At 38.3% G+C, this 22,996-nt stretch overlaps 1 protein-coding gene across 25 annotated transcripts in view; it reads left to right on the top strand.

Moving 5' to 3' along the window:
- Positions 1-22,996, top strand: part of ANK2 (ankyrin 2) — a 559,765-nt gene that overhangs the window by 336,537 nt on the left and 200,232 nt on the right. The window contains exon 1 of one of the 25 annotated variants that reach the window (XM_075998055.1): positions 2,861-8,090. The exons of 19 other annotated variants lie outside the window; for them this stretch is intronic. In XM_075998055.1, the coding sequence (XP_075854170.1) occupies positions 7,962-8,090 (129 nt within the window). In that variant the 5' untranslated portion in view covers positions 2,861-7,961. Of the gene's footprint in view, positions 1-2,860; positions 8,091-22,996 lie in introns of those variants that run through there. 5 more of the 25 variants (XM_075998054.1, XM_075998059.1, XM_075998053.1 and 2 more) reach the window with 5 other exon arrangements.

Raw genomic sequence — 22,996 nt, 5'->3', positions numbered from 1 at the left:
CTCTGTTCTGTCGTTTCTGCTGTAGACCTGGTAGTCTTTGATTGTATGCTGGCCACTGAACTTGGAAAATTATTTAAGCAGATCATTTCCGCCTAAGGATGAAAGTAACTCCTTCAGAGAAAATATATAGTTACTTCTGCCAGGTTTTATGGGCACAAATGATTTGGGTAACATCTAAAACCAAGTTCAAGGCTTAAGTTTTGTTGAAAGTCAAAGCGACAAAACCCAGGTTGTACATCTGCTGGAGGGCTCGTTATTTATTACTCTACTCTTAGCCTGAGAGTAGCCTTTTGAGGTCTCAGATGACTGGAGAGAGGGCTTCCTATTGCACTGGGCACTGGGCACAGACGTTGATTTCTGCCCTCCTGCCCATGAAGTTTTCCAAATGAAAGTTCACATTTGCTAGGGAAATGCACTCAGGGAACAAAAGCAATTTCTCTGCTTGTCTTATCTCCAGTAATTCCATTTTCCTTTAGTTTTGCTTAGTAATTCCCTGTTATCACTTTAGCTGTTTATTGCTTTTAAATAGTTACTTTTATTTTATCCAGTATTTGTAGTTTGTTTCTAGAGTGTTGGTCTCAGTAACCTGTCTCCTGGAAACACTCGCTGTACATGAAGTGCTTACTGTTTTGGTTAGTTGGTCTGATTTAGAAGTGATATAAAGTCCATGCCACAAAGAAAAGAAAAAAAAAACAAAACTCTAACACGCTTTACCTCTGAAGATGTGGTTTTCCAATGAAGGTTTGATTTAATTTTATACTTTGGTTTCTGTATTTATGGAATATGAGTTTCCATGAGAAAGCATGCAATGAAAAGTGCTGGTCATGCCTAAAGTAAGAAACAATGAATGCTAGCAACAGATTTTATTTATAGGCTAATTATACAACAGTTAACAAGAATGTCTTATATCTGTTGGTAAAGAAATGAAAATGGATCATCGGAGCTCTTTCCATATCTCTGGCGGGGTGGGGGTGGGGAAGGAGATAGTTACACGTGATGTTATCCAGAAGCAGTAATAATCCCAATGTTTATACCTTCATAAAAATTACTAGGTACCACTCACGGAGACAACAGTCATTTTCACCAGGTGACAAATGACCAGATGGTAGCACTTCGCTTTTCTGGTGCCAACAATGCAGCCACAAGGGGATTGTTTTTTGAGTGGTTGTATTACTGAAACAACATGTTTTATAAGTCTTTTGTATTTATTGCAATATCCACTGCAGAGCCTCTACTGGGCATAGAATTGGTTGTTGTAATTGCCGAGTGGGTTTGTTGTTTGTGTTTTAGTGATGAGGGCTCTGGATTGGAAAACTGCAGACCTGAGACATTTGTCATTGATTTGGTGTTTGCTCTTCAGCAGATTTGGAGATACTCTACAGTTACATTTTGCCATTTTTCTATTGTTAATTTGGAAAAATAATGAAATACTTTGCTAATTATTTATTGGCCAGAAATACTGCATTAGAGAGTTATAATTCACGGTCCATAAAAAGTATGGAATAATAGCTCAGTCCTTTTAAGCCACACTTACTGGCTTTTAAGCATTACTAATTTATATGCAAATACAAATTATTTCATGAAAATTTAAGATACATATGTCTTAAATTTCCAGACACATAAAGAATAACAATTAAACATAGTTTTGTTGAAATCAAGAAAAATCAATCTTTTTCTTTTGCAAGTAGTCATAAGTAAAACATGTTCTATCAAAGTATTTATTCAAATAACACTTATAATTGACATCATTATGTAAATATAAAAGTTTCAAGTACTGATCCAATTTCTCTCTCCCTTACCAATAAAGTTGTTTCCTTTGAGATGCTAAAGCAATTAACATATCATTCCTCAGTACAAATATAATTCCTGGAGTAAAAATATAAATTTCTTTATGGACAAAGGCAGGACAAAAATATAAGCACAAAAAGCATTCTTGGTGATCTTCACGACTAACAGGTTTGAGACTGAGTTCTCACACTGTAACCACAATTCAATGCTTTTTATTTGACCAAAGTAAAAGGGCTAAGAAATACACACAGAGCTTTTATAAAAAGCTGTTACAAACCAAAAGGGGGAGTTATATGTGTTTTAAACACAACAGTAAATCAGCAGCAGAAGTTAAAAGTTGACCTCTATGTTTCAATCCTTTAATAGACTGTGGGGCTTTCTTATCCCAAAATCAGTATGTTTTTTGGAAAAAAAAATTGTGAGTCAGAGAATAAAACATCATTTATGAGAAGAGGGCAGCCTTGAGAAGACATTTGATGATATTTCTAAGTAGTCTGAAACCTGAGACCAAGCATCTGAAAATGTTGAAGCAGCTTTCTATTCAAGATCTGAATATTAGTAAAGCCACTATGGATTGTATGAAGTGACTGAGATGTCCCAGGATGGGACATCTAAAAATAATAGCTTACATGTCTGGATTTTCCTCTCCAGGAGGGCGAGGGCTTGGTCCTGTTTGCTCCTGGAACCCCAGTGCTTCCTGGTGCTTCTGTATCTGTAGTTAATGCCCAGGTAGCATTGTAGGCAGGAGATGAAGACAGTGAGAAAGTTTCTATTTTAAACAAAGAATATTTTATTTTTAATTATTTATTTATTTTGAGACAGAGTCTCACTCTGTTGCCCGAGCTAGAGTGCCGTGGCGTCAGCCTACCTCACAACAACCTCAAACTCCTGGGCTCAAGCAGTCCTCCTGCCTCAGCCTCCCGAGTAGCTGGAACTACAGGCATGCATGTGCCACCATGCTGGCCAATTTTTCTATATATTTTTAGTTGTCCAGCTAATTTCTTTCAATTTTTTTTTTTTTTAGTAGAGACGGGGGTCTCGCTCTTGCTTAGGCTGGTCTCGAACTCCTGACCTCCAGCAATCTTCCCGCCACAGCCTCCCAGAGTGCTAGGATTACAGGCGTGAGCCACTGCACCTGGCCAACAAGGAATATTTTAAAAGGCAAATTTTAAGATTAATCCTTAGGCTCTCAGTCTAAGATTCTGTATAGTAAATCTAAAGAATGATTTTAACATGGTGGGGCTTTTCTGATTTCTAAATAAACTTATTTCTTTATTTCCTGTCAAAGAGAGCACAGAAAATACATTTGGTTAAGAAGCCATTCAGTGGGCTTGAGGATGGGGTTGGCACGTGCAGGAGGAGACAGGCTGTGTCTAGAAATCTCTTTTCCTCTGAACGGTGGCTGGTTCAATTTTCCCTTCTCTCACGTGGCTGCTGCCTGTAATCCCCAGACATCCTCTGTCCTCATAGAGGGAGGTCAGTGGTGACAGAGTGGTGACTATTTATGACCTCCACTTGATGTGGCTTTATCTTCTTTATGTAAAGGGGCCTCCTGAGGGAAGCTTTTCACTCCTGGTCTGCTTACCATTGTTACTAGCTAGAAATTTCCTGTGAACCTTCAGAAGTGTGAGGAGCTCGTTTTAGAGGCATGAACGTAGGCGTGTTGTCACTGCCTCTGTGTCTCCTCCCCAACCCATGGAAACTGCCCATCTGGACTCCGAGCTGGGCTGTCCTCGCTTCCTCTCCTCAGGCAGAAGTAGAAGGAAGGTCCCCCCTGGGCATTCTAATTTTAACCAGATCCTCTCTGCACAGAAACATACTTATCAAAAGAAAAGTAGGACCTATTATTAGCAAGCTCTGCTTAGTAATTCTGCATTATCAAACTGGCTTTTGAGGTTGGCTGCAGGTAAAACAAATTGAGGGTGGTATACCAATGGAGTCATTTGCTCAGTTTGCTTTCCCTTACCCTGACCCTCCATTTGGCCCAGAAAAAAACACACAACATCTCAGGTACGGATTAACCCCATGAACTTGGCTCATAGTTCAAGTGAGCACGTTCTCTCTGTCCGTCTGTCTGTCTCTCTCTCTCTTCCTGATTAGGTGATGTTTTAGCTGTCTTTGTAATGCATCTTTTCCCCACTTACCACCCACACTCCTTTTGTGGCAGAGTGACAGTGTCCACTGCTCATTTGCATAGCCGCGTCTCCTGGGTGGGGCAAGGGCGAGAGAGGGGAGATTAAGTTGCATGTGGCTCACTCTGCTGTTATTGAACTTGGCCCTGACCGATGCCTGCTGTCTGCAGAGGATTTTCTTTGGAATCTGATCAATGGAGTGCTGGACGGTGAGGACAGCAAATGGCCATTTTATCTCCTGTCTTTAAAATGAAGTGTGCCCTCTCGGAAGGGCAGTCTGTCTCTGCTGGCTCTGGAGTTTAAATGCAAACGACAGTGTGCTCCTTACCTTTGGAGGCAGACACAAGCTCATCTCATTGATGGTCGCCATGCTTTGTGGGAGGAATCAGCTCTTGGTACAAGTTCAAAACTCAGGCAGAATTATATCTCTGCTGAAGGCTTGATGGGAAGACCCTTTAATGTCGTGCATGCGCCATTTAAATGGCCGTGAGCTCCTGGGACTGGAACCTGGTGCCCTGTCTGTGCAGGGGTCAGCTGGTGAGTGTGTGCTACTCTCTTTTCCTCGGAGAATGGAGACCGATTATGTTTTCCCATTCAAATCATAGTTTGAGCAATACAGAATGCAAAAAGGGATGATTTTTAAGAATCAGTTTCTCAACAGCTCACTGTGGAGTAAGTTAGTTGCAGAGAGACAAAGTTATCCCTGTGTAGGAATGTCTAATCTGCCTGGCCTTCCTAAAAGGATGACATGCTGCTAACCATCTTCTTGTATGGGAACAAAATCTGTCTCTTAATTGGGGAAAAAGATCAATGAAAATCGTACACTAAAAATAGGACTTGTGATCAGTTTATTTTATTTAAAAAATATTCATGCTAGTTGTCTGAGATGTCCTGTTTTGTGATTTGAATAGTGGAGCCGTCAAAGGGGGCTTTTTTGAGTGGGTTCCTTTTCCCAATGTGGATTGATTTGAGAGTCCTGAATCTTGGTCCTCCTGCCTTTGCAAGCCACCCTGAGGGAAGCTATCTAGAACAAGTCATTCGCCTCCTAGTGCCCTCAGCTGTGAAACACCATTACTTTGCTTCCTGTGTCACATCCAAAGATAATTATGTGAAAATGTAAGCAAAATAGTGTAATTATTATTCTTAAAGATTGGACGATCACGGTGCGTTGTGCGATATTTGTGTTGGTCAGACTAGTATCTAACAAACTAACATTGGATTCATTGCCTTTCCTTCATGAGACAAAGTGACGAAAAGCTCTCATACCTGTTTGTAGAAAAGTGGAAGGAGTCTTAAGAGACTAAGACTCTGTTAACTGTGCCTAAGAAGTTTTGTTTTAGTTATTAAATTGAAGTTTAAAGAATGTGTAATTTTCCTGCCATTAGAAAATAATTAAGTTGATACTGTTCAATTTTACAAGTGGGTCTATACTGAGCTCATTAAAAGCTAATAAAGTAAACAAATGTTCTTTGACAACAGGAACTCCTCACTTTCTTTTTTTTTTCTGTGCTTGTGATTTTTCACTTTCCTACTGAGAAATCGAAAGGGGAGAGGATATTGTGATGTACTTTAGCAGACTCTAAAGGGACAGTGGGAAGGGCTGGTCCCAGAAGCAGCCCCAAAGCATCACCCTCACTAACAAGAAAACCATTGCAAGAATCTCAGCCACATGTCACTGGGATTCATGTCTTTAAGCTAAAAGGACACCCACGACTCAAGGAAGACTAGCTTGTTGTAAACCTTTTTTTAAGCATTTAGAAGAAAAGGGAAGGTCAGATGGCATTAAGAACACCCTGTGCTCTGGTCGTGCTGTTTCCCTAAAACACCTTCATTCCTAATACCTGCTCCGACACCACGACAGTGGATTCTCTTCGAGTCCCTCAGAGGAAAACATCTTTGAAGTGTGTCACATCCAGTGGCAGGCAATGACTCGCTTGGCTAAGGAGATAGTGGCCTCCTCCTCCAATCCACACGTTATCTTCCCAAATAGCCTGAATGGCTATGTGTATTTCTGCGGTAAATATGTCAAAGATTTTCCAGGGGAGGGAATCTGGAGGGCTTAGACAATGATGAAGCTGATTTGTTGTTTTATTTTTCTGCAACATGAATTCTCAGCTGTTTAGGGCAGTGATAGATGGTGCTCCCACCCCTAAGAGAAACTGCTTCCCCCTCCCCCTTTCTCTACCTTCTGTAATTCGTCTCACCTGGGAACCGCCATGCCAACAGGACAACGTTGGTCCGTGCCATGGTGATTGTTGTCTTCTTTGACTACTTTTCAATCAGATTAAGTGCTAGGTTTTCTACACTACCATGGAGTGCATTTTGCTTGCTTGTGGGATGTTTTAGCAATGGTACTGTTTTCAACTCAGTTTAGGTAAAAAGAAAAATTGCAAATTATGTTATATAAGCTAAAGCATGTAGGGACCTCCCACAGTATAGAAAATTAGTGTTTTCTCTCCTAGAAGAGTGTTATTCTTGCACTCTCTTCATGTAGTATAGGAAATGAGACTTTATATTCTTCATGTAGCTAAGTAGGTATGTCCTAAGGGTTAAGATATAAAAACATATCATTTTTTGAATGTTATTATATTTTTTCCTAACAATTGGATATATGTAGAAGAAGATTATATTGTTTTACTGTCAATTATTATGGTAGTCAAAACCCTTCTCCTAAAATGCAATAGCTGTGGATGTGAGGGTGGTCCATAATCCACTATGTACAACGTAGTGTTATGATTCTGTCTCCAGCTAAGAGTATTAATAATTAAGAAGTAAAAAGTGTCATCCTTGACATCCTATTGGCCGTTGATAAAATTATAGCAGAATTCTGAAGGTTTGGCAGTATATGCAATTGGAATACTAGAGAGAATTTCATCTTCTTGAGTTAACAGGTTGTAGCCTCTCTTCTTTCATTGTGTCTCCTTTTCGGGTGTGTGTATATATAGGAACATCCAGAAATATTGATCCTGCTTTGCTTCCTCACATTGCTTTTCAAGTTAATTTGCATTTAACAAACACCTTTCTTTGGTAATTAACAAGGAGCCCCTGTGTGCCCTCTTAGAGCAGTGGAGAGTGGTTTTGGGTTTAGTCCCTTTCTCTACCCCTCCCCTCCTCCCCCTCTTTCGAGGCCCTCCTCTTTCTCCCAGGATAACCTCGCTGAGCCCAGATTATGCCGGGTGTGCACTGACAGCTCCTTTCGAGTCCCTGCCTAATGCAGCTCTGTCACGCAGCCTCACGTGGGTCTGCAAATGGCACAGCGAGGACCCGGCTCCTCCCAGCCCTTCCCAGCCCTGCTCACCGCTGTGCCGCTGCGGCAATGGCAGGGAACTCCAACTGTGCTGGTCTTCTCCGCAGACGGCAGCATTGATCCTTTTCCCTCTAAATGCACCTTGGAGAAGGGAAGGGCTGGGAGATTACAGAGGCAGGAATTCATGTCATGCGCTGCAGCGGAGCAGCCGTGGCAACGGCGGCAGCAGCGAAGTCCTTTAGCGAGACTGCACCATTTTCTTCTCACCCTGCATAGAGGTGTGGCTGGAAGCAGCTATAAACTACCCACCCCCGAGCAGTTGCACAGAGGTGGCCTCTTCCTGGCTCCAGTCAGAAGACACAGCCTGTCTGGGGGAGTCCCCAAAGACTGTTCCAATTGGTGAAGTGTGTCTAAGGATGGCTTTCTCGGCTAGTAGGATGCTTGTCTGCACTCGCGGCCACCCAACTGCCGAAGAGCTGGAAGTCTAGCGCTCCGCCTTCCCCGGGACCGGTTCCGAGCGTGGGTGCACACCTGGGCCGTGTGTGTGCAGGTGCGAGCTGCCGGGGGCTTGGCTGGGACATGGGTGCACTGTTGTGAATTACGGGTGCTGCAGGGGCTGGAGCGAGATTATGACCTAGCTCGGGGGTGGCATGGATTATCTGCTGAGTGTTCTGGCTGCCAGCCATTGCCCTGGTGGGGAAAATCACATCTTCGCAGAGCTCCAAAATTCACCTGGATTGCTGGGAAGTGGAAACTGATCTTCTGCAACTGCTTCTGCCCATTTCCTCTGCAAAATGGCTCACGCTGCTGCTTCTATTAAAAAAGTTCGAGAGGCTGAACTGGATGAAAAGGAAAAAAACCTTGAGAGAGAGAGGAAAAAACAACGGAAAATCCCCAGGGAACGTATGGAACGAAAAAGAAAGGTACGAGGAGTATCCCTGTAACCCTAACCCTCTAGCTCTGTGTAGCACCCTCAGCTTCAGAACCGGCAACTTCATCCTTCTTTCCTTCCATCATTCCTCTGCACCATTTCCAGGCTGAGTTTGAGCCTAGAGCTCATGCCTAAATTTGGTGCATTGGGAGGAGATGCCTTAGCAGGGTGAATTTCCTCTGCTTTAGCAAAGCAAAAATGCCTCCACTTCCTTTTTCACTTTTTTCCCCCTCAATTATCTGTATTTAATCTCAGAGCCAGGTGCTTTATTCCTCCAAGCTACTCTGAGCACTTGGCACAGAAGAAGGAAGGGTTGGTTGATTTATGGTTGGAGGGTTGAGGTATTTTCCTCTTCTTGCTCCTCATTGCTACTACTAGATCTTTAGCACTGCGCCTTCTCAGCGGCTGTGTATTTGATGTCTCTGGTCAAGAATAAACCACAGGTTTTATGTACTCTTTTTTTCCATCCTGGAGGCTGACACTGTTCTATGTGAAACTGCACTGAGAATACTGGTGCAGTGAGCTGTGTTTCTGCATTTTAAAAATTCTAATTAATTTATTTTTGGTTTTCTATCAGGAATCCTGTACTTTTATTTTCTGAATATGGCAATTTAATGAAAACAACAAAGGTTAAACAAACAAAGGAAACATTGATTTCCTTTCCACGAAACTGTAGAAGTGTTGTCTCTCTTAAAAATCTTTTTTCCTTTAAAATAGAAATAATCTTACAACTTGATGGAACTGAAATACTCGCTCAGCCAGCGGTCTGCATCTATAAGGGACGATCTCTGCAAATGCTTTAATTAATAAAGTAGGTCACCGAATAACTTCAGAAAATGATAAAAGGCATATTACATTAGCAGGGCATAAAAATAGTGGTTTGTACACAGGCTGTTGTTAAACATAGCTCTGGGATTAGGGATGCACTGGGAATCGTGTGCTTAATGATCCGTATGTTCAATAGACTTTTTCTTTTTCACTTCTTCCAAAATAGATATGTTTACCTTTCCATTTTGGGGATGTTGGCTTTGCCTCATATTTGGAAAGACACTTGAGGACCTACACTGAATAGAGATCTTCCTGCATAGGGATCCATCACGTTTCAGTTTTACTACTTATTTTACCACTAGTTAGATCAAGTGACTGTTATTAGACTACACAAATAAAATTAGCAGTATATAATGATTTCCCTTCTGGGGAAACCTTTAATACTGCTTGTCTGACCTTTAAAAGGCCCTGTTTCAAGGGTCCATTAATTCTTTTTTATGGTATTAAAAGTATTATTGGCCATTTTTGTGGAGGTTGGCTTCCTTCTTGACAGCTACTGCGGTTCTGTTTCCAATCCTCTAAATGGAACATTATTGCATAAAGCAATTTCCTGCGATTATATCTTTTTTGCATTTTCTTCTCTAAAACATAGTGTATTATTTCTTGGCCAGGAGTGCTTGTTCAGTAGCCAGTAGTGACCTAGCAACTTTGCTTGGCTGGGGTACCCTGCGTAACACCTGGAAAATCACTTGGTCTCATTCTGCTTTGTTTTTGTGTCTGGTTCAATGTTTTTCCTTTTCTATACCTTGTTCAAATTGAAAAACTATATTGTTAAAATGGAAAAGTGCCAATCATTGTTGAGAATCTCAGTTGCTGGGGTGCTGCATTGCTTCAGCTTGAATCCACCACGGTAGGCAAGATCATTGGTTGGAAATGTGGTCATATGATAGGATCACCTGGTCTTCACAGCTAGGCAATATCACATCTAAGCTGGAACTAGAGTACACTGGGGAAATCAAGGCATAGCTACCAAGTGTCCTTGTTCCTTTTCTTCTCTTTTCAGACATACCTATCCCTCCTCCTCCCTTTTCTACTGCAGATGCGTGTGGTGTTACATAGATATTTATTTACACAGCAAGACAAATGTTTCCTTAAGGAGTGGGTGTGCTTTTGAGCTATATCAGATTTTTTTTCTAGACAATTCCTCTCCCACCCCTCTGCCCCACACACATACCCACTGACCCAGTTTTCAATTTTTTTATTTTTGAGAGAAGAAAAATTTACCTCATTATTATTCCTTACGGTGTGCAGAATGATAGTTCATGAAGAAATGAAAAAAGGATGGTGGCTTATTAGTGGCATTCTGGAACACCATCTCCAGAAATTAATTTAAAAATTGTCATCCTTTATTTGCTGATGCCATTTTATAACCATAAGGGAGTACATCAGTTGTAAGGGATGATTGAGTGAATCATTTTCCTAGCCATTTGTAAAGTCTCTTGCCAATGAACTTGTTTATTTGAAAAATTCAGATAGGACTCACCCCAATGCAGATAAAAGCCAATTTTGGAGCTTGAAAAAATAAATTAACTGGTTTTGAAAGAATTATTACCAAGGTAAAGATATTGAGTATTAAAATAATTCAATTAAGCAGCCTCCTGTTTGGTCTTCATTTTAATGTTCTTTTGTAAGCTTACTGTTAATCTTTGTATTCTTATTTTTTCTCCATAAAACATTTAAAATGAATTTTAATTATTTGGTAATTTGAAACATGTTGCATACTTGACTATAACCCCCCTACCAAGTTGTCAGTGGTGTGGTTCTAAAAATATGAGTGTATACTAAAGGATCTAGTTTCAGCCTCATAATAAGCAGAATTTATCTTAGCATATGTTGAGGTTTCTTCAGACTATACTCTGGATAGCTGATATTTAAATATAGTACTGTATATAGTAAATGTCTATTATATCTGTGTCATCCTGGTTAGAGCTAGAATAAAACTAAGCTTTAAGCAAATGGACCAAGATTAAGATTTTTTTTTTTAATTTCAGCATATTATGGGGGTACAAATGTTAAGGTTACGTATATTGCCCATGCTCCCCCTCCCCCCTCGAGTCAGTGCTTCAAGAGTGACCATCCCCCAGACGGTGCCAAGATTAAGATTAATTGAAACAAACTAGTTTATTATGTGTTGACTCAAAAGAATACATCAATCTGGCTTTTTATTGGAATAAGAGAATATTACTATTCTAATTATTAGCTTATATTACATCATTTTTGTAGTTTCTAGTTTCTATGCAAGAATTTGAGAATTTTGGATTTGAGAAGGATGCCAAAAGGACTGAGTAGCTGACTTACCAGAGTTCTCATAAACTTGTAAGACTTAGTTCTAGAAAGTGATTTCAAGTATAATATTCTTTCCACAACCATGTACTATTGAAAGTAAAGCATATATTCAAATGATCTTTCTCATTTAAACTTATGATCCACCATGAATTTCCAAATAAATTGATATGTTTTCCATTTCTTAGCATGGACAAATCAGTCTCCAATTCATCATAATATCTACAATTTGTTTGACTAGCTCTTAGCATCCCCATGAGTCAGAACTTCTTCCTATTACTTTAATTTATATTACTAAAATGCCAGAGTTCATATTTTCTGAAAAAATATTTGTAATTATTTACTGAGTACCAGGGTGGCCCTATATCTGACACACACATTGTATTATTTAATATGTGTACACACATTGTACCATTTGACCCTAATAACAGCCCTATACGTTAGGTATTATTCTCTAGATTTTACAAATAAGTGAATTAAGACCCAGAAAGTTATGGAACTTGCTTAATCACAACACAACTAGTACATGGAAGAGTTGGGCTTTGAACCCAGGTCTGTCTGGCTCCAAAGATCATTGTGGAAAAAAAGCAAAATGATTTCTTGGTCCTGTACCTACACAGATTGTAGATTATAAGTAAATCATTGAAACCACCAAGGCTTCAATTTCTTCATCTCTAAAATATTTTCCTACAGCTGAAATAAGTTTATTTCCTACAGCTGAAATACTGTAAGAATAAATTAAATGGTGTGTTTGGGGGAGACAACATAAATTTGAAGTTGTGATTCTGTTGCAGTTTCACCAAAATATTTCATGAGATCTTTTGGAAAATCCACTGTTAGAAATCAACAGTTCTTAAATCGATGTGAATTGTTGACAAATATAGATTATGATATAATTCTTTGTTACAATTTTATCAGGACTTTGAGATATATTTGCATATTTATTTTTATTAAACTGAAAGTTGATTTTGCATGAGATTAAGTAGAAAATAAAAAGCAAACTTTCTTTCACATCTGTTTCATTGAATTTCACAGAAAAAGGTTCTGATCAGTTCTTTGCTTCTGAAAATATATATATAGTTATTATCTTGGACAGAACAAGACTTACTACTTGTAGGGTAACCTTTGGGAGACTCTCCCTGTCATATTCTTCTCACTCATTTGGTTATTTAATTTATGGCAACACTTACTGAGTACATATAATGAACTTGTCACCAAGTCATAAGGGGACATGGAGAGATGAAGACTTTCAGAAGTTATATTAATTTTATTAATAGAAGAGTGTTTTATTTTCAAGTTGAAAGAGGGTCGTATTCTATAACTTCTGAATTGTGCTATAAGAATGAGTTGTAAATAAACATAAAATACTGTGGCAAGCTGTTCCCGCTTTCCCTGGTGGTCCGTGGGTGAACCCTGCGGTGTAGGAGGACAGGGGACAGCCTTGTCATCCCTCCCACCCTCACGCCTTCTGCCTGGGCACTCAGCAGCCCGATTCCAAAGGGAAGCCCAGCTCTGCAGGCAGCAACGCTTTGTCAAGAACCATGAAGACTTCTGGGCACCAAACCAAATACACTGTGATTAAAAATACAAACCACAACAGAACAGCATGGCCCTGTATAATGTATTGCATTCTAGAACTCTCCAAACATGGAAAATTCCAATTCCATGGAATTGTCTTTATGTCACTTCCCGGAACCTCTTCATCGCTTTGTCAGCAATTCCAGAAACTACACTACCCCGTAGGGAGATTGGTGAAGTCTTGAGCTTTATCTGGACAGATGCTCTTCTTATATCCTGATGTCCACTTAAAAGTGAAAATTTAAAACTTTTGGTGATTTACTTTTCCCATTTGAGTCTAAATAAAAATGTTCAGGCATACCCATTTAAATGTGGTGGCTTCCATAGAATCCTGATTTTTTTAAAAAAGATTTTCTTCTTTGCCTCTCCTTCTATTTCCTTTTCTTAGCTCAATCCTCATACGCTTTCTTGGCTAGAATAATTATCTTCAGATAAGTGACTCGCGCTATTACTGGCACTGTAAATCTGAGTTTGTATTAGTTTTTTATTGTAAAGAACCTCCTTGATCCATTGAGTGGGTGACTAAACTACTAGCTTAGGGTTACAGCTGTCAAATTTGTGCAATTGGGGCAAAAATAGTTCCAATGATATGGCTTGAGATAAGTTTTTAAGAAGACTGTTGAAAGAAAAAGAAGATCTTAATAGAAATAAGCTACCAGGAGAGAGTTTTATTTATTTTTGGATTCTAAAATCTTATATACAACCCAATGATTTTTTCCCCTTTTTTGTTATATGAGTCTGTGTTCATATAAATGTTTTAATCTTTAAAAAAATCGGAATTAATTCATTGATGACCTTTATTAGCAACCTCTTAATTTTGCTTGTTACGTATTTATCAAATGGTTCAAAATAATGATATTATAGCACATTTTGACCTCATAAAGAATACTGAATATATTTTGTAGAAGTCTTGCAGGAGTCAGTGAAAATACAAGGAAGTTAAGAATTCTATTCACACCGTATTTAGTGATCTTTTTGTGTTTATATTTTTCTATTATGCTGCCCTTTTTATTTGTATTTCTCAAAATAATTTCTTCAGAAGAAATTATTCTCAGTGACAAAGACACTGTATATTAAAATAGAGAATAGTACAAACAAGGTACTTCCCAAATTCTGGAGTTGTGCATAAATTGCGGGTGGAATCATCAGCTATTTGAGTGTGACCTTTTTGTTCCAAAGGTGAATTGTGACTTTAAAGTTATGGAAGGTCTCATCAGAATCCTCTGACTCCATCCCATTCATAAGTTGGAATCCTGGGGTAGACTGGGAGGGAGAGGAGACTATGATCTGTTTTTAAAGCTCATCTGGTGATTCCAGCCAGCATTGGAAACAACTAGAATAAATATTTCATTACCTATTAACCCCTCCTCTCCTCCATGTTGAAATTTGGAGCAATCACACGTTTACTTCTAACAATCCCTCTGACTCTAAATTGCCAATGAGAAAAATTTTCCATGTGTCTATGGGAGACACCCTGGCAACCTTCTGGAAGTTTCATAAGACTAATTGGTCTATGTAATAACCAATTAATTTCGAGCATGGGGAGGAGGAAAGGAGCGTTTAAGAGATAAGGTGGAAGCCTTCATGATCTGCGGTTTGACTGTCTTTGCCCTCATGGAAAAATCTTCGGGAAATGAGGTTTGTGTGTTTCTGAGTTTTACATAACTAAAAGAGGTGGAGATACCTGAGCTAAGTTTTTGAAAGAAGACCACTAAATTGTGATTTAAAAGTTGTCTTACACAGATTGTGTTGTTTTGAAAGAACTCACGTGAATGTCGTAGGGATTTAATTGGTAACTTTAGCAACCTCTCTAACCTCACACCTTTAGAGATGTCAGCACTTCTAGAACTCCTAACACAAGTCAAGAACCACTTTTAGTTTCTTGCCCTTAACTTTCGGTACATCTTTCTCAAAATTACATAAACTGACATGGATGTAGTCAGGAAGAAGGAATGAGCAAGTTACAGATGAACTATCTCCCCTCATCCTTCAGATATTCTATTGTAATATTCGTAACTCATCCACTTCTCACAGGTCTTGGGGCTTTTGTGTGGTTGGCCATTGGTTTTGTTTTTGACTTTTGTTTTCTGCATGAATGTCATGAACTGCTGTCTCACTTGCTGGCTACTACAGCTGTACAGAATTCTGGAATGTACTTTTAGCATGTACAGTTGGAATTACTCCTTCCATATTCCCTCATCTCATTAGCAGCTCTGCCAGGGAAAACCTCTTTTCTCCTCTATTAGAGCTTCTTCATTTATATCCAACTTAGCTTTTTTCTAGAGATGATTATTATATATCATCATGATGTTGCTTATATCACGGGGAACACCTCAATAGAAAACAATATAAGTAGTATTAAGAGAAATATCAGGGGTATAATAATTATTGTAAACATATTAATCTAATCAGTTTATTTGGTTAAGAGTTGAGTAATGGTATTTCACATTAATATATATTTCTTGTATCTATCTCTATATTTTTTTTGCACAGGGAACTATTAATTAGCAGTTTTCACTCACTTATTTTTAGTTTGTCTATAAAAAAAAAGAAGGCTGAAAGTTCAGACTGACAGTGGCCTCTCTTTGTATATTTGTATGTAATTAATGATGGTCTTTCCAAATGTCTATTTTTCAGGGGAGCTATTAAATCTCTAGATTAATTTTTTAAAATGATATTAACATAGCAAACATGAATTCTAAGAATTTACTTTACTTTCATTATTAATAAAAAGACCAAATATTCCTTTTGCTTTTGAAACCAAATGTAGCTAATAACCCTTTGAAGATATTTAGCAGGATTAGGAATGGAGTCTGTGATCTAAGATTATAAAAAACTGGCAATATACCAGAAAGCTGTTTACTAATTTAATAAGTGATATTTACATAAAATTACCACATACGTCTAAAATTTCGTGAAAACAAATTCAGGAGACATGTACTGAATTCTATTAGCTATGACCTGGGGTAAACAATTGACCTCACTTCAGTTTTCACATCTATGAAATGATGAGGCCCTGAGATCTGTTAAAATCCATTTTGTTTTTACATGACTCTAGGCCATTTTTAATTATGTCTTTGCTTCCCGTCATTATTATAAATGATTGGGATAGTTGGGTGGAATGTCCAAGTTCTTCTTCCTTTACCATGAATTGCTTGAGCTGTCACTATGTCCCAAACACAATGTCCCTTTATCTAAGGAACTCACAGACCACCTGGGGTTATAGGAACTTTCACAAACAACAAGAACAATGTGTTATTTGAGCCCTTAAGTTGGATTTGAGATTGTCTATTTTTGTATATCTGATGCAAGTTTTCTTAAATAGGTCTTACCTGGCAGATGAAGTAATAGAAGGAATTAGTTCCTGTGGTGGTGCTTGGAATTTTCTGGAAGTTATTAAGGCAGGATATAGAGAACATGAAGTAATTATATGAAGCTGTGCGGTTGTTGTGTGATACTGATTTGAGTCATTTTGAAGGAAGAAGTTTATTGTGGTTCTCTTCCTTTCCATTTGATACTCCATACACTGATAATACCCGGACTTAGAAACCCACAGAAATATCATCATGGTTTTGTTCATCGTTTTGCAAAGACCCAATGGCGCTAATGGCCGCTGCCATTGCATTGCAGGCGCTGCGATGAACAAGTGTCCACAGTAAACATTCAGCAAAACCCCAGCCATTTACAAACCGGTCAACTGAACAGCTCAGGGAAAATAAGAAACCTCCTGAGTTCTTCTGGGCTAGTCCTACAAGCTTCCTGATTTATGGCTCCTACCTCAAACTGGGCCAGAATGCTTAATTAAACCATGTCACATCCTAAAATGACTGGAACCAATAAAATGTAAGTGGAACAGGTTACCTGGAAACAATAACTCCTTTGAGGACAGAGGTCACTTAGAAAATGAGGACCTGTTGTTGAGGGTGGTCACCTACAGAACACGGGGCTCCCGTGTGGGCCCTGAGGGACACAAATCCAAGCCAGGGTGTGGGTGGGAGAGAAAAAAGCCATCTGTGAAGCACATGTTACCGTTAAAGGGGAGAAGGCAGACGACAAAGAACAAAAGTAGGAGATGCCAATTCTCTGACTACAGACACTTTATCGAAGCACATGAGGGCCCTTGTATGTAATGTCAAGCACTCCCACTCAGTTGTTTAACACGAGAGGCAATATTTCAGAACTTTCAGCTGCTTTCATAGTAGAAAACAGCGCTGAAGTATAGAGGGAGAATTTGTAGAATATGAGAAATGTTTTGGCAGCGAAGGCAGCTTGATAATTCAGAGGCATGCCTCCTTAATCCCTGCCGCCGGTCTCCACACAGCAGCCTCCTGGGTTGTGTCTTCTTTAGTAGGTTGTGGAAGAGCTTATGGAACAAGTTAGTCACTCCACTGAGCTTTAAGATTCTATAAAATTTGATTTTTAATCAGGAAACTCAGATAATTATGCTTTTTAACTTTAATCACCTTTTTCATTTGTCAACCAGAATGTCTTTTAAATTGTACTTGTTTTATTTCTCTTCTTTCTTGTATTGGAATGCTTCGTTTCCATCGAGTATCTTCCCTTTTTCTAAGTTCACACACACACACACACACACACACACACACACACACTATTAATATATATAATACAGGATATTGCTGTCCTTCAGATCAAAGAAATATTAATTCAGTCACTACTATGAGCTAAATTTTAAATTGAGGGTGGTAAAGATTGTTGATTGAGTAAAAAATATCTCAAATAACTTCTTTTTATTTTATTTTGTTTTATTTTATTTTTGAGATCGGGTCTTGCTCTGTCACCTGGGCTAGAGTGCAGTGGCATCATCATAGCTCATTGCAACCTCAAACTCCTGGCCTCAAGTGATCCTCTAGCCTTGGCATCCCAGAGTACTAGGATTATGGGTGTGAGCCACTGCACCTGGCAACTTCTATTTTCGATAGGTTCTTAAGGTCAATGTCATTGGGAAAATTAGAGAACAGTGCTAGATTAGGTATAATAGCTTTTTATTTTTTAATAGAGGTTGTGGCCTTCACATTGGGCCTTGGAGGATAGTTAAGATTGGCTTAGGTGGAGAGAATATCTCAGAGGTTTGACATAGAAGTTGGTGAACAGATTGGCATGTTCAGAGTAGAAGGGAGGGAGGGTAAGAAATAAAGCTGGAGGGCCTTCAGAACAAGGAAGAAGTAGCTGAACTCAATGAAGCAAAAAATAAGAAGCTATAGAAGGTTCCTTGATGATGAAAGATTTGGGGGAGGAAGTGGAACTGGCCAGGTCACCCAGGAGATTGTTAAGAAGCCAAGAAAGATGAACAGGTCTTGGATTAAAATGGTTGCATAGGAAAATCAGCAAGGAGAAAATAAGATGGATATTAGCACTCAACTAGGAATAAGGAAAAAAGGGAAGGGTGAATAAAAATGACTTCAAGGTTATACATATGAGTGATATTAAAAAATTGTGGACATTGACAGAAATGAAAACTTCAAGTGCATGTAAGAAGGGAAATAAAAATACATCACTTTCTATATGGCGAGTTTGAAGTGGTAGCAGGATGATGTAATATAAACATCATTAATTAATCTGCAATTAAGATACAATTGCAGAGATAAAAGGCCAAAAAATAAAAATGTTATCTATCTTTCTGTTTTAGTATCGTAGAAGGAGTATGAGATTTACAGTTGGAAGTCCTTAATTCAAAGCTCAGCTCCACCAAATTCTGAATGTCTGATCCTTGGTCTCAGTTTTTGTATCTGTAAATCTGAGTTGAATTTTATATATATGAAATATATACGAGAAATATTTGTATAGGAAATATATATATGAAACAGAGTAGTTGTAAGGACTAAAATGAAACAATGTTTTGGAAAGCACTATGTCCATGGTAAGATTACTTATTACATCACTAGCTTTCTCCTCATTTTTTATATGAGAGAAGGAAAAACAGGAAATATACTTAATACTCAAGGGATTTAAATGTCCATGAAGGTACCAGCATGATCTATTGTTTTTATATGTACACAGATAGATACAAAGAAAAATATAGAGGCATGTGTTGTGTGTTTCCATGCGTACATTTCCTACCTCCTTTCACTGAGAGAGCGTGGAAGTGGTGATACCTCAGGAGCAATGAGCACACCTAGCCCAGATCTTGGCTTCCATCCTTTCCAGATAGAAGGGAATAGAACTTCTTGGGAGAATAGCTGACTCAAATAAGAAAGTACTCAGAAAATGATGGGTCATGTCAACCTGAAGGAACTCCCAAGGCCCCAAATAGAGAAATGTAAGCAACAGAATATTAATGAAAGTAATGAATTATAACTCACAGAATAAAATAAATATCCATGAGTCTTTACTAATAAAAGTAAACAATTGAAGAAATGAATTAATATAAATAAGTAGGGGAGAAGGGACAGATTTTTCTTATAGTAGAATTCCAATGAACAAAGCTAACAGAAATATCTAAATTATAACTAGCTCAAAGGTACGGAGGTAAATAACAATCTAGCTTGTGCTCAAACCACAAAAAGTTTTATTAGTGAATTGTTTTCGACTACAGCATTCAGTGAAAATTAACTGTTTGTGTCTAGGTTATCATAGAGGAAAAAACTTGAGATGTAGTAGCCTTGTATAATTTATGACTTTGTCTCTCTCTTGACCTCCCAGACATATTCAGAAAAAGATATTGTTATTAAATTGTCATTTTTAGAAGTTGATTTCAAAGATAAAATGAATTTACAAGTATAAAACAGAATTATTTTTTTGTTTTGTTTTAAATGTATGTTTGCAAGTTTGACATAAATTAATATTTGAGGAAATGGCACATTTGGCAAAGAACTTCTGTATAATATATCAAATGATACAACCAAAATTATTAGAACAGCATTTTGTTCATAACGGTACTATTTTATAAATATCTGAAGTTGCTCTTTACTAGTCATATGTCCGCATGATACTGAACAGTGTGTTCATGAGATTGATGACATGGGCCATGATGCAATTCATTTACTTTACCACTTTATTCCTGACTCCTTTTTGAGTAAAATAGTAATTTAGAAGGTCCCTTTTTGGGCAACTACCATTGATTTTTCACTTTCCATCTCCCTACTAGTTTGCAAAATTATAATTTTGTTTAGTTGAATTACTTAGATAACTGCCTATTCTTCTGCTTCTTTTTGTAATTAAGACATGCCATGAATCTGTGGAGGTACGTGCATTATGTGCTGTTTTCATTTCAGTGATAATAATGTATAACCGAGGTCTACTTTTTCCACTTGAACTTGTGCCTAGTAGGATAAAGACGAACTTTGTCTTTTATTTACCATACTTGATTTTCTAATAACTTGAATAAGCAGGCAGCTACTCTGCACATACAGTTAGTATACTTGCACCTCATGAATCACTCCCTTGGCCCCTCCTAAAAATACACTCCCATCATTTCTCATTTTAATTAACTTTGCTACAGCATGGCCAAACTCAGTAAAAATATTTCTGATGTTTTCTTTAACATTGTTTTTAATATTTAACTTGCCTACCTAAATATATCTTGGCAAAATGTTTAGACATGTAATATCCATTCAGTTTTGAAACCAAAGTCTCAGTTATAACCAAATGGATAATGATATTGAAAGTTGAGCCTACACTTTTCAACAACCTTTAGTGCATTCCAACACTGACCAGGACAGACCATGACTGTATCTGTATTAACAGCACATGCATGTTCCTTACATAGCAGTCATGACTGAGTGGTATAGTGACACCTGAATGCATTTACCTTGGAGGACTTTACGTATTTTCCCTAAGCCTGTGTACTTTGAAGTTTTAATGTGCAAGACGAGAGCAGCATCCTGCCTGGGACAGCCTAATACCCTGATGTCATGGGATTTGACAAACTTGCCATGCACATATTGACCACGAGTTTTCTTCCTACAGTGCATCACCATTCCCTAAGGCACAATAGACACCCTGCCAATTCTAAACACCTAATTACTGTTTTTGCATCATAAACTGAAAGTTGTTATAGGTTACTCTTCTGAATCAAACCTACAAAAAGAAATTTTCTTAAGCAACCTGTAGATTGTACCAAGTATAAACAATTGCTTGAGAATAAAATGGAACCAGAATTTTTAACTGTTTGTGAACAAGCTATTTGGAATTTTATAAATTAAGAAGGAAATTAAAGATGTTATGAAGAACGAGACAAAACATTTTCTGGAGAAATTTTTTTGTGTCTTCCTTTGTACCATTAATACTGAAATGTTAATGAACTATGTTTGCATTGGAAAGTTACACTAATGATTAAAAGCTATAAACACTTTTAATTAGTAGTTCTATAAACTATAGCCTGCTCAGCCTCAAACTCCTGGGCTGAAGCAATCCTCCCATCTCAGCCTCCCTAGTAGCTGGGACTACAAACACCACACCTGACCTTCTGAAGTGCTGGGATTACAGGCATGAGCCACCATGCCTGGGCTTCTACTGGTTTTAATACAAATTTCCTAGTCTTTGTAGGACTGGAAACTTACATCCGGGATACATGAAGCCTATTGAATTAGGCCGGAAGACCTCCATCATAACTACTATTTGCACTGTGTTCCTTTTCTCTTAACCTTGAACCTTGTTGACACTCAGGGCCTATTTGTAGCATGTTTAGTTGCCCTAAGGCATAGCCAAACTCTGTCACTTTCCTTGTTCTCTTTCTTTTCTACTTTGATGACTGTCACCCAAGCCCCTGTGATGAGATATCTGTACACCCCACTGAATCAGGCATCTAGGTTGCCTGGGTACAGGCTGCAGTACTGAAATCTAGGTTCCATTCCCTGTTAGACATATCAATGTTCCAATGACTTATACAACTTTTAGCTTCCTGATATGTTTAACTTTCCATTTCCAGCTGCTAAAAAGCATGCACATTATTGGAACATAAAAGAAAGAATAAAAGGATGAAGCTCATTTAGACTCATCCCATCTAAGTGAGTATGGCATGGCGGCATTTTAAAGACTCTCACGTGGAAATAAACCTGTAGAACAGAACACCACAGGCACGATTCCGTTGCAACAAGCGGTATATTGTAACTAGTTAAAAAAAAACCCGTAACATTCCTGCACACTAAAGCACAGTAGATTTAAAGGGGATCTTTGTGATTCTACATATCCTGAAGAAGCAATTTCTCTCTGTGTGAAACCACTTGCATTTTCATAGAAGTTTCAGGAATAAAAACACATCCGGGCAAGATTTAAGTGAAATGTATAGACAAAAGGCTTAAGGATTCAAAGGCTTTTTTCTTCTTCCTTTTCCTCTTAGAGCCCAATTATCATTTAATGCCACGGAGTGTATAGGTCAAGAGTAGTAAAATTGACTAGGAAAATGTCTTTACTATGTAAGAAAAAAAAGAATAGAATACTATTCTGAGACGTCACAACTATCAGATCATAAGCTCTAATGCAATTTGATTAGAGGTTTGTTTTTTTCTGACTAGCTCATTTTGGAGTAGGTTGTTCTTTGAGAAAACCCATCCTTGGAATTCTGTCCTTACAGTATGATGTCTATGGACATATTTATCTATATTCTGTATATTTCTCAAAATTTTATTTTCTTTTATATATCTTTTAATAATGTCTCTCCCTTCACCCCCCTCCCCAAATTTTCAACATATCAAAGTTCCAGTATTGCAGTCTTGCTATGTAGCGTATACTTCAAATGTACTTCAGGGAATGAACGATAATTGTGATAAGATTTAGCTAAAGGATGGATCATTTTCATAACTCTGTGAAATTAAAAAAATATTTTTTTTTGTAAGTTAGAAAACACTGAAATTTAAAGTGTAGGATCATTTCACAGAACTCCTTTGTACCCTGGAACGGTAGCCTGTAGTATGTTGGTGGCCTCCCAGCCTTGTAGCTCATGAAATCCATGGCTCTTCTAGGAGCATTTAGGGTCTGCCATTCGATGTGGGTGGGTGAAGAGAACTGATCCAGGGAAGATCCCACCGGGCCCTGGGGGGCATGCCAGGAAGCGTATCATATCATTGCCCCATCTACCATGTAGGAAGCAGTCAACGTTGGGGTTTTCACTCCACTTGTAAATCAAGCAAAGAGCCCCTACCCCCTATTCTTGGTCAACATGATACCACCTACTGATATTGACTATGAGACAAAGTTTCAATCTGGGAAAAAATGTTATGATGAACGCACTTGGGGAGCTGTACTTCCCTC

The sequence above is a fragment of the Microcebus murinus genome, chromosome 27, assembly GCF_040939455.1.
Source record: "Microcebus murinus isolate Inina chromosome 27, M.murinus_Inina_mat1.0, whole genome shotgun sequence".
Taxonomy (NCBI): domain Eukaryota; kingdom Metazoa; phylum Chordata; class Mammalia; order Primates; family Cheirogaleidae; genus Microcebus; species Microcebus murinus.
The sequence above is the reverse complement of the archived record's forward strand: the minus strand, read 5'-3'. Positions and strand labels throughout refer to the sequence as shown.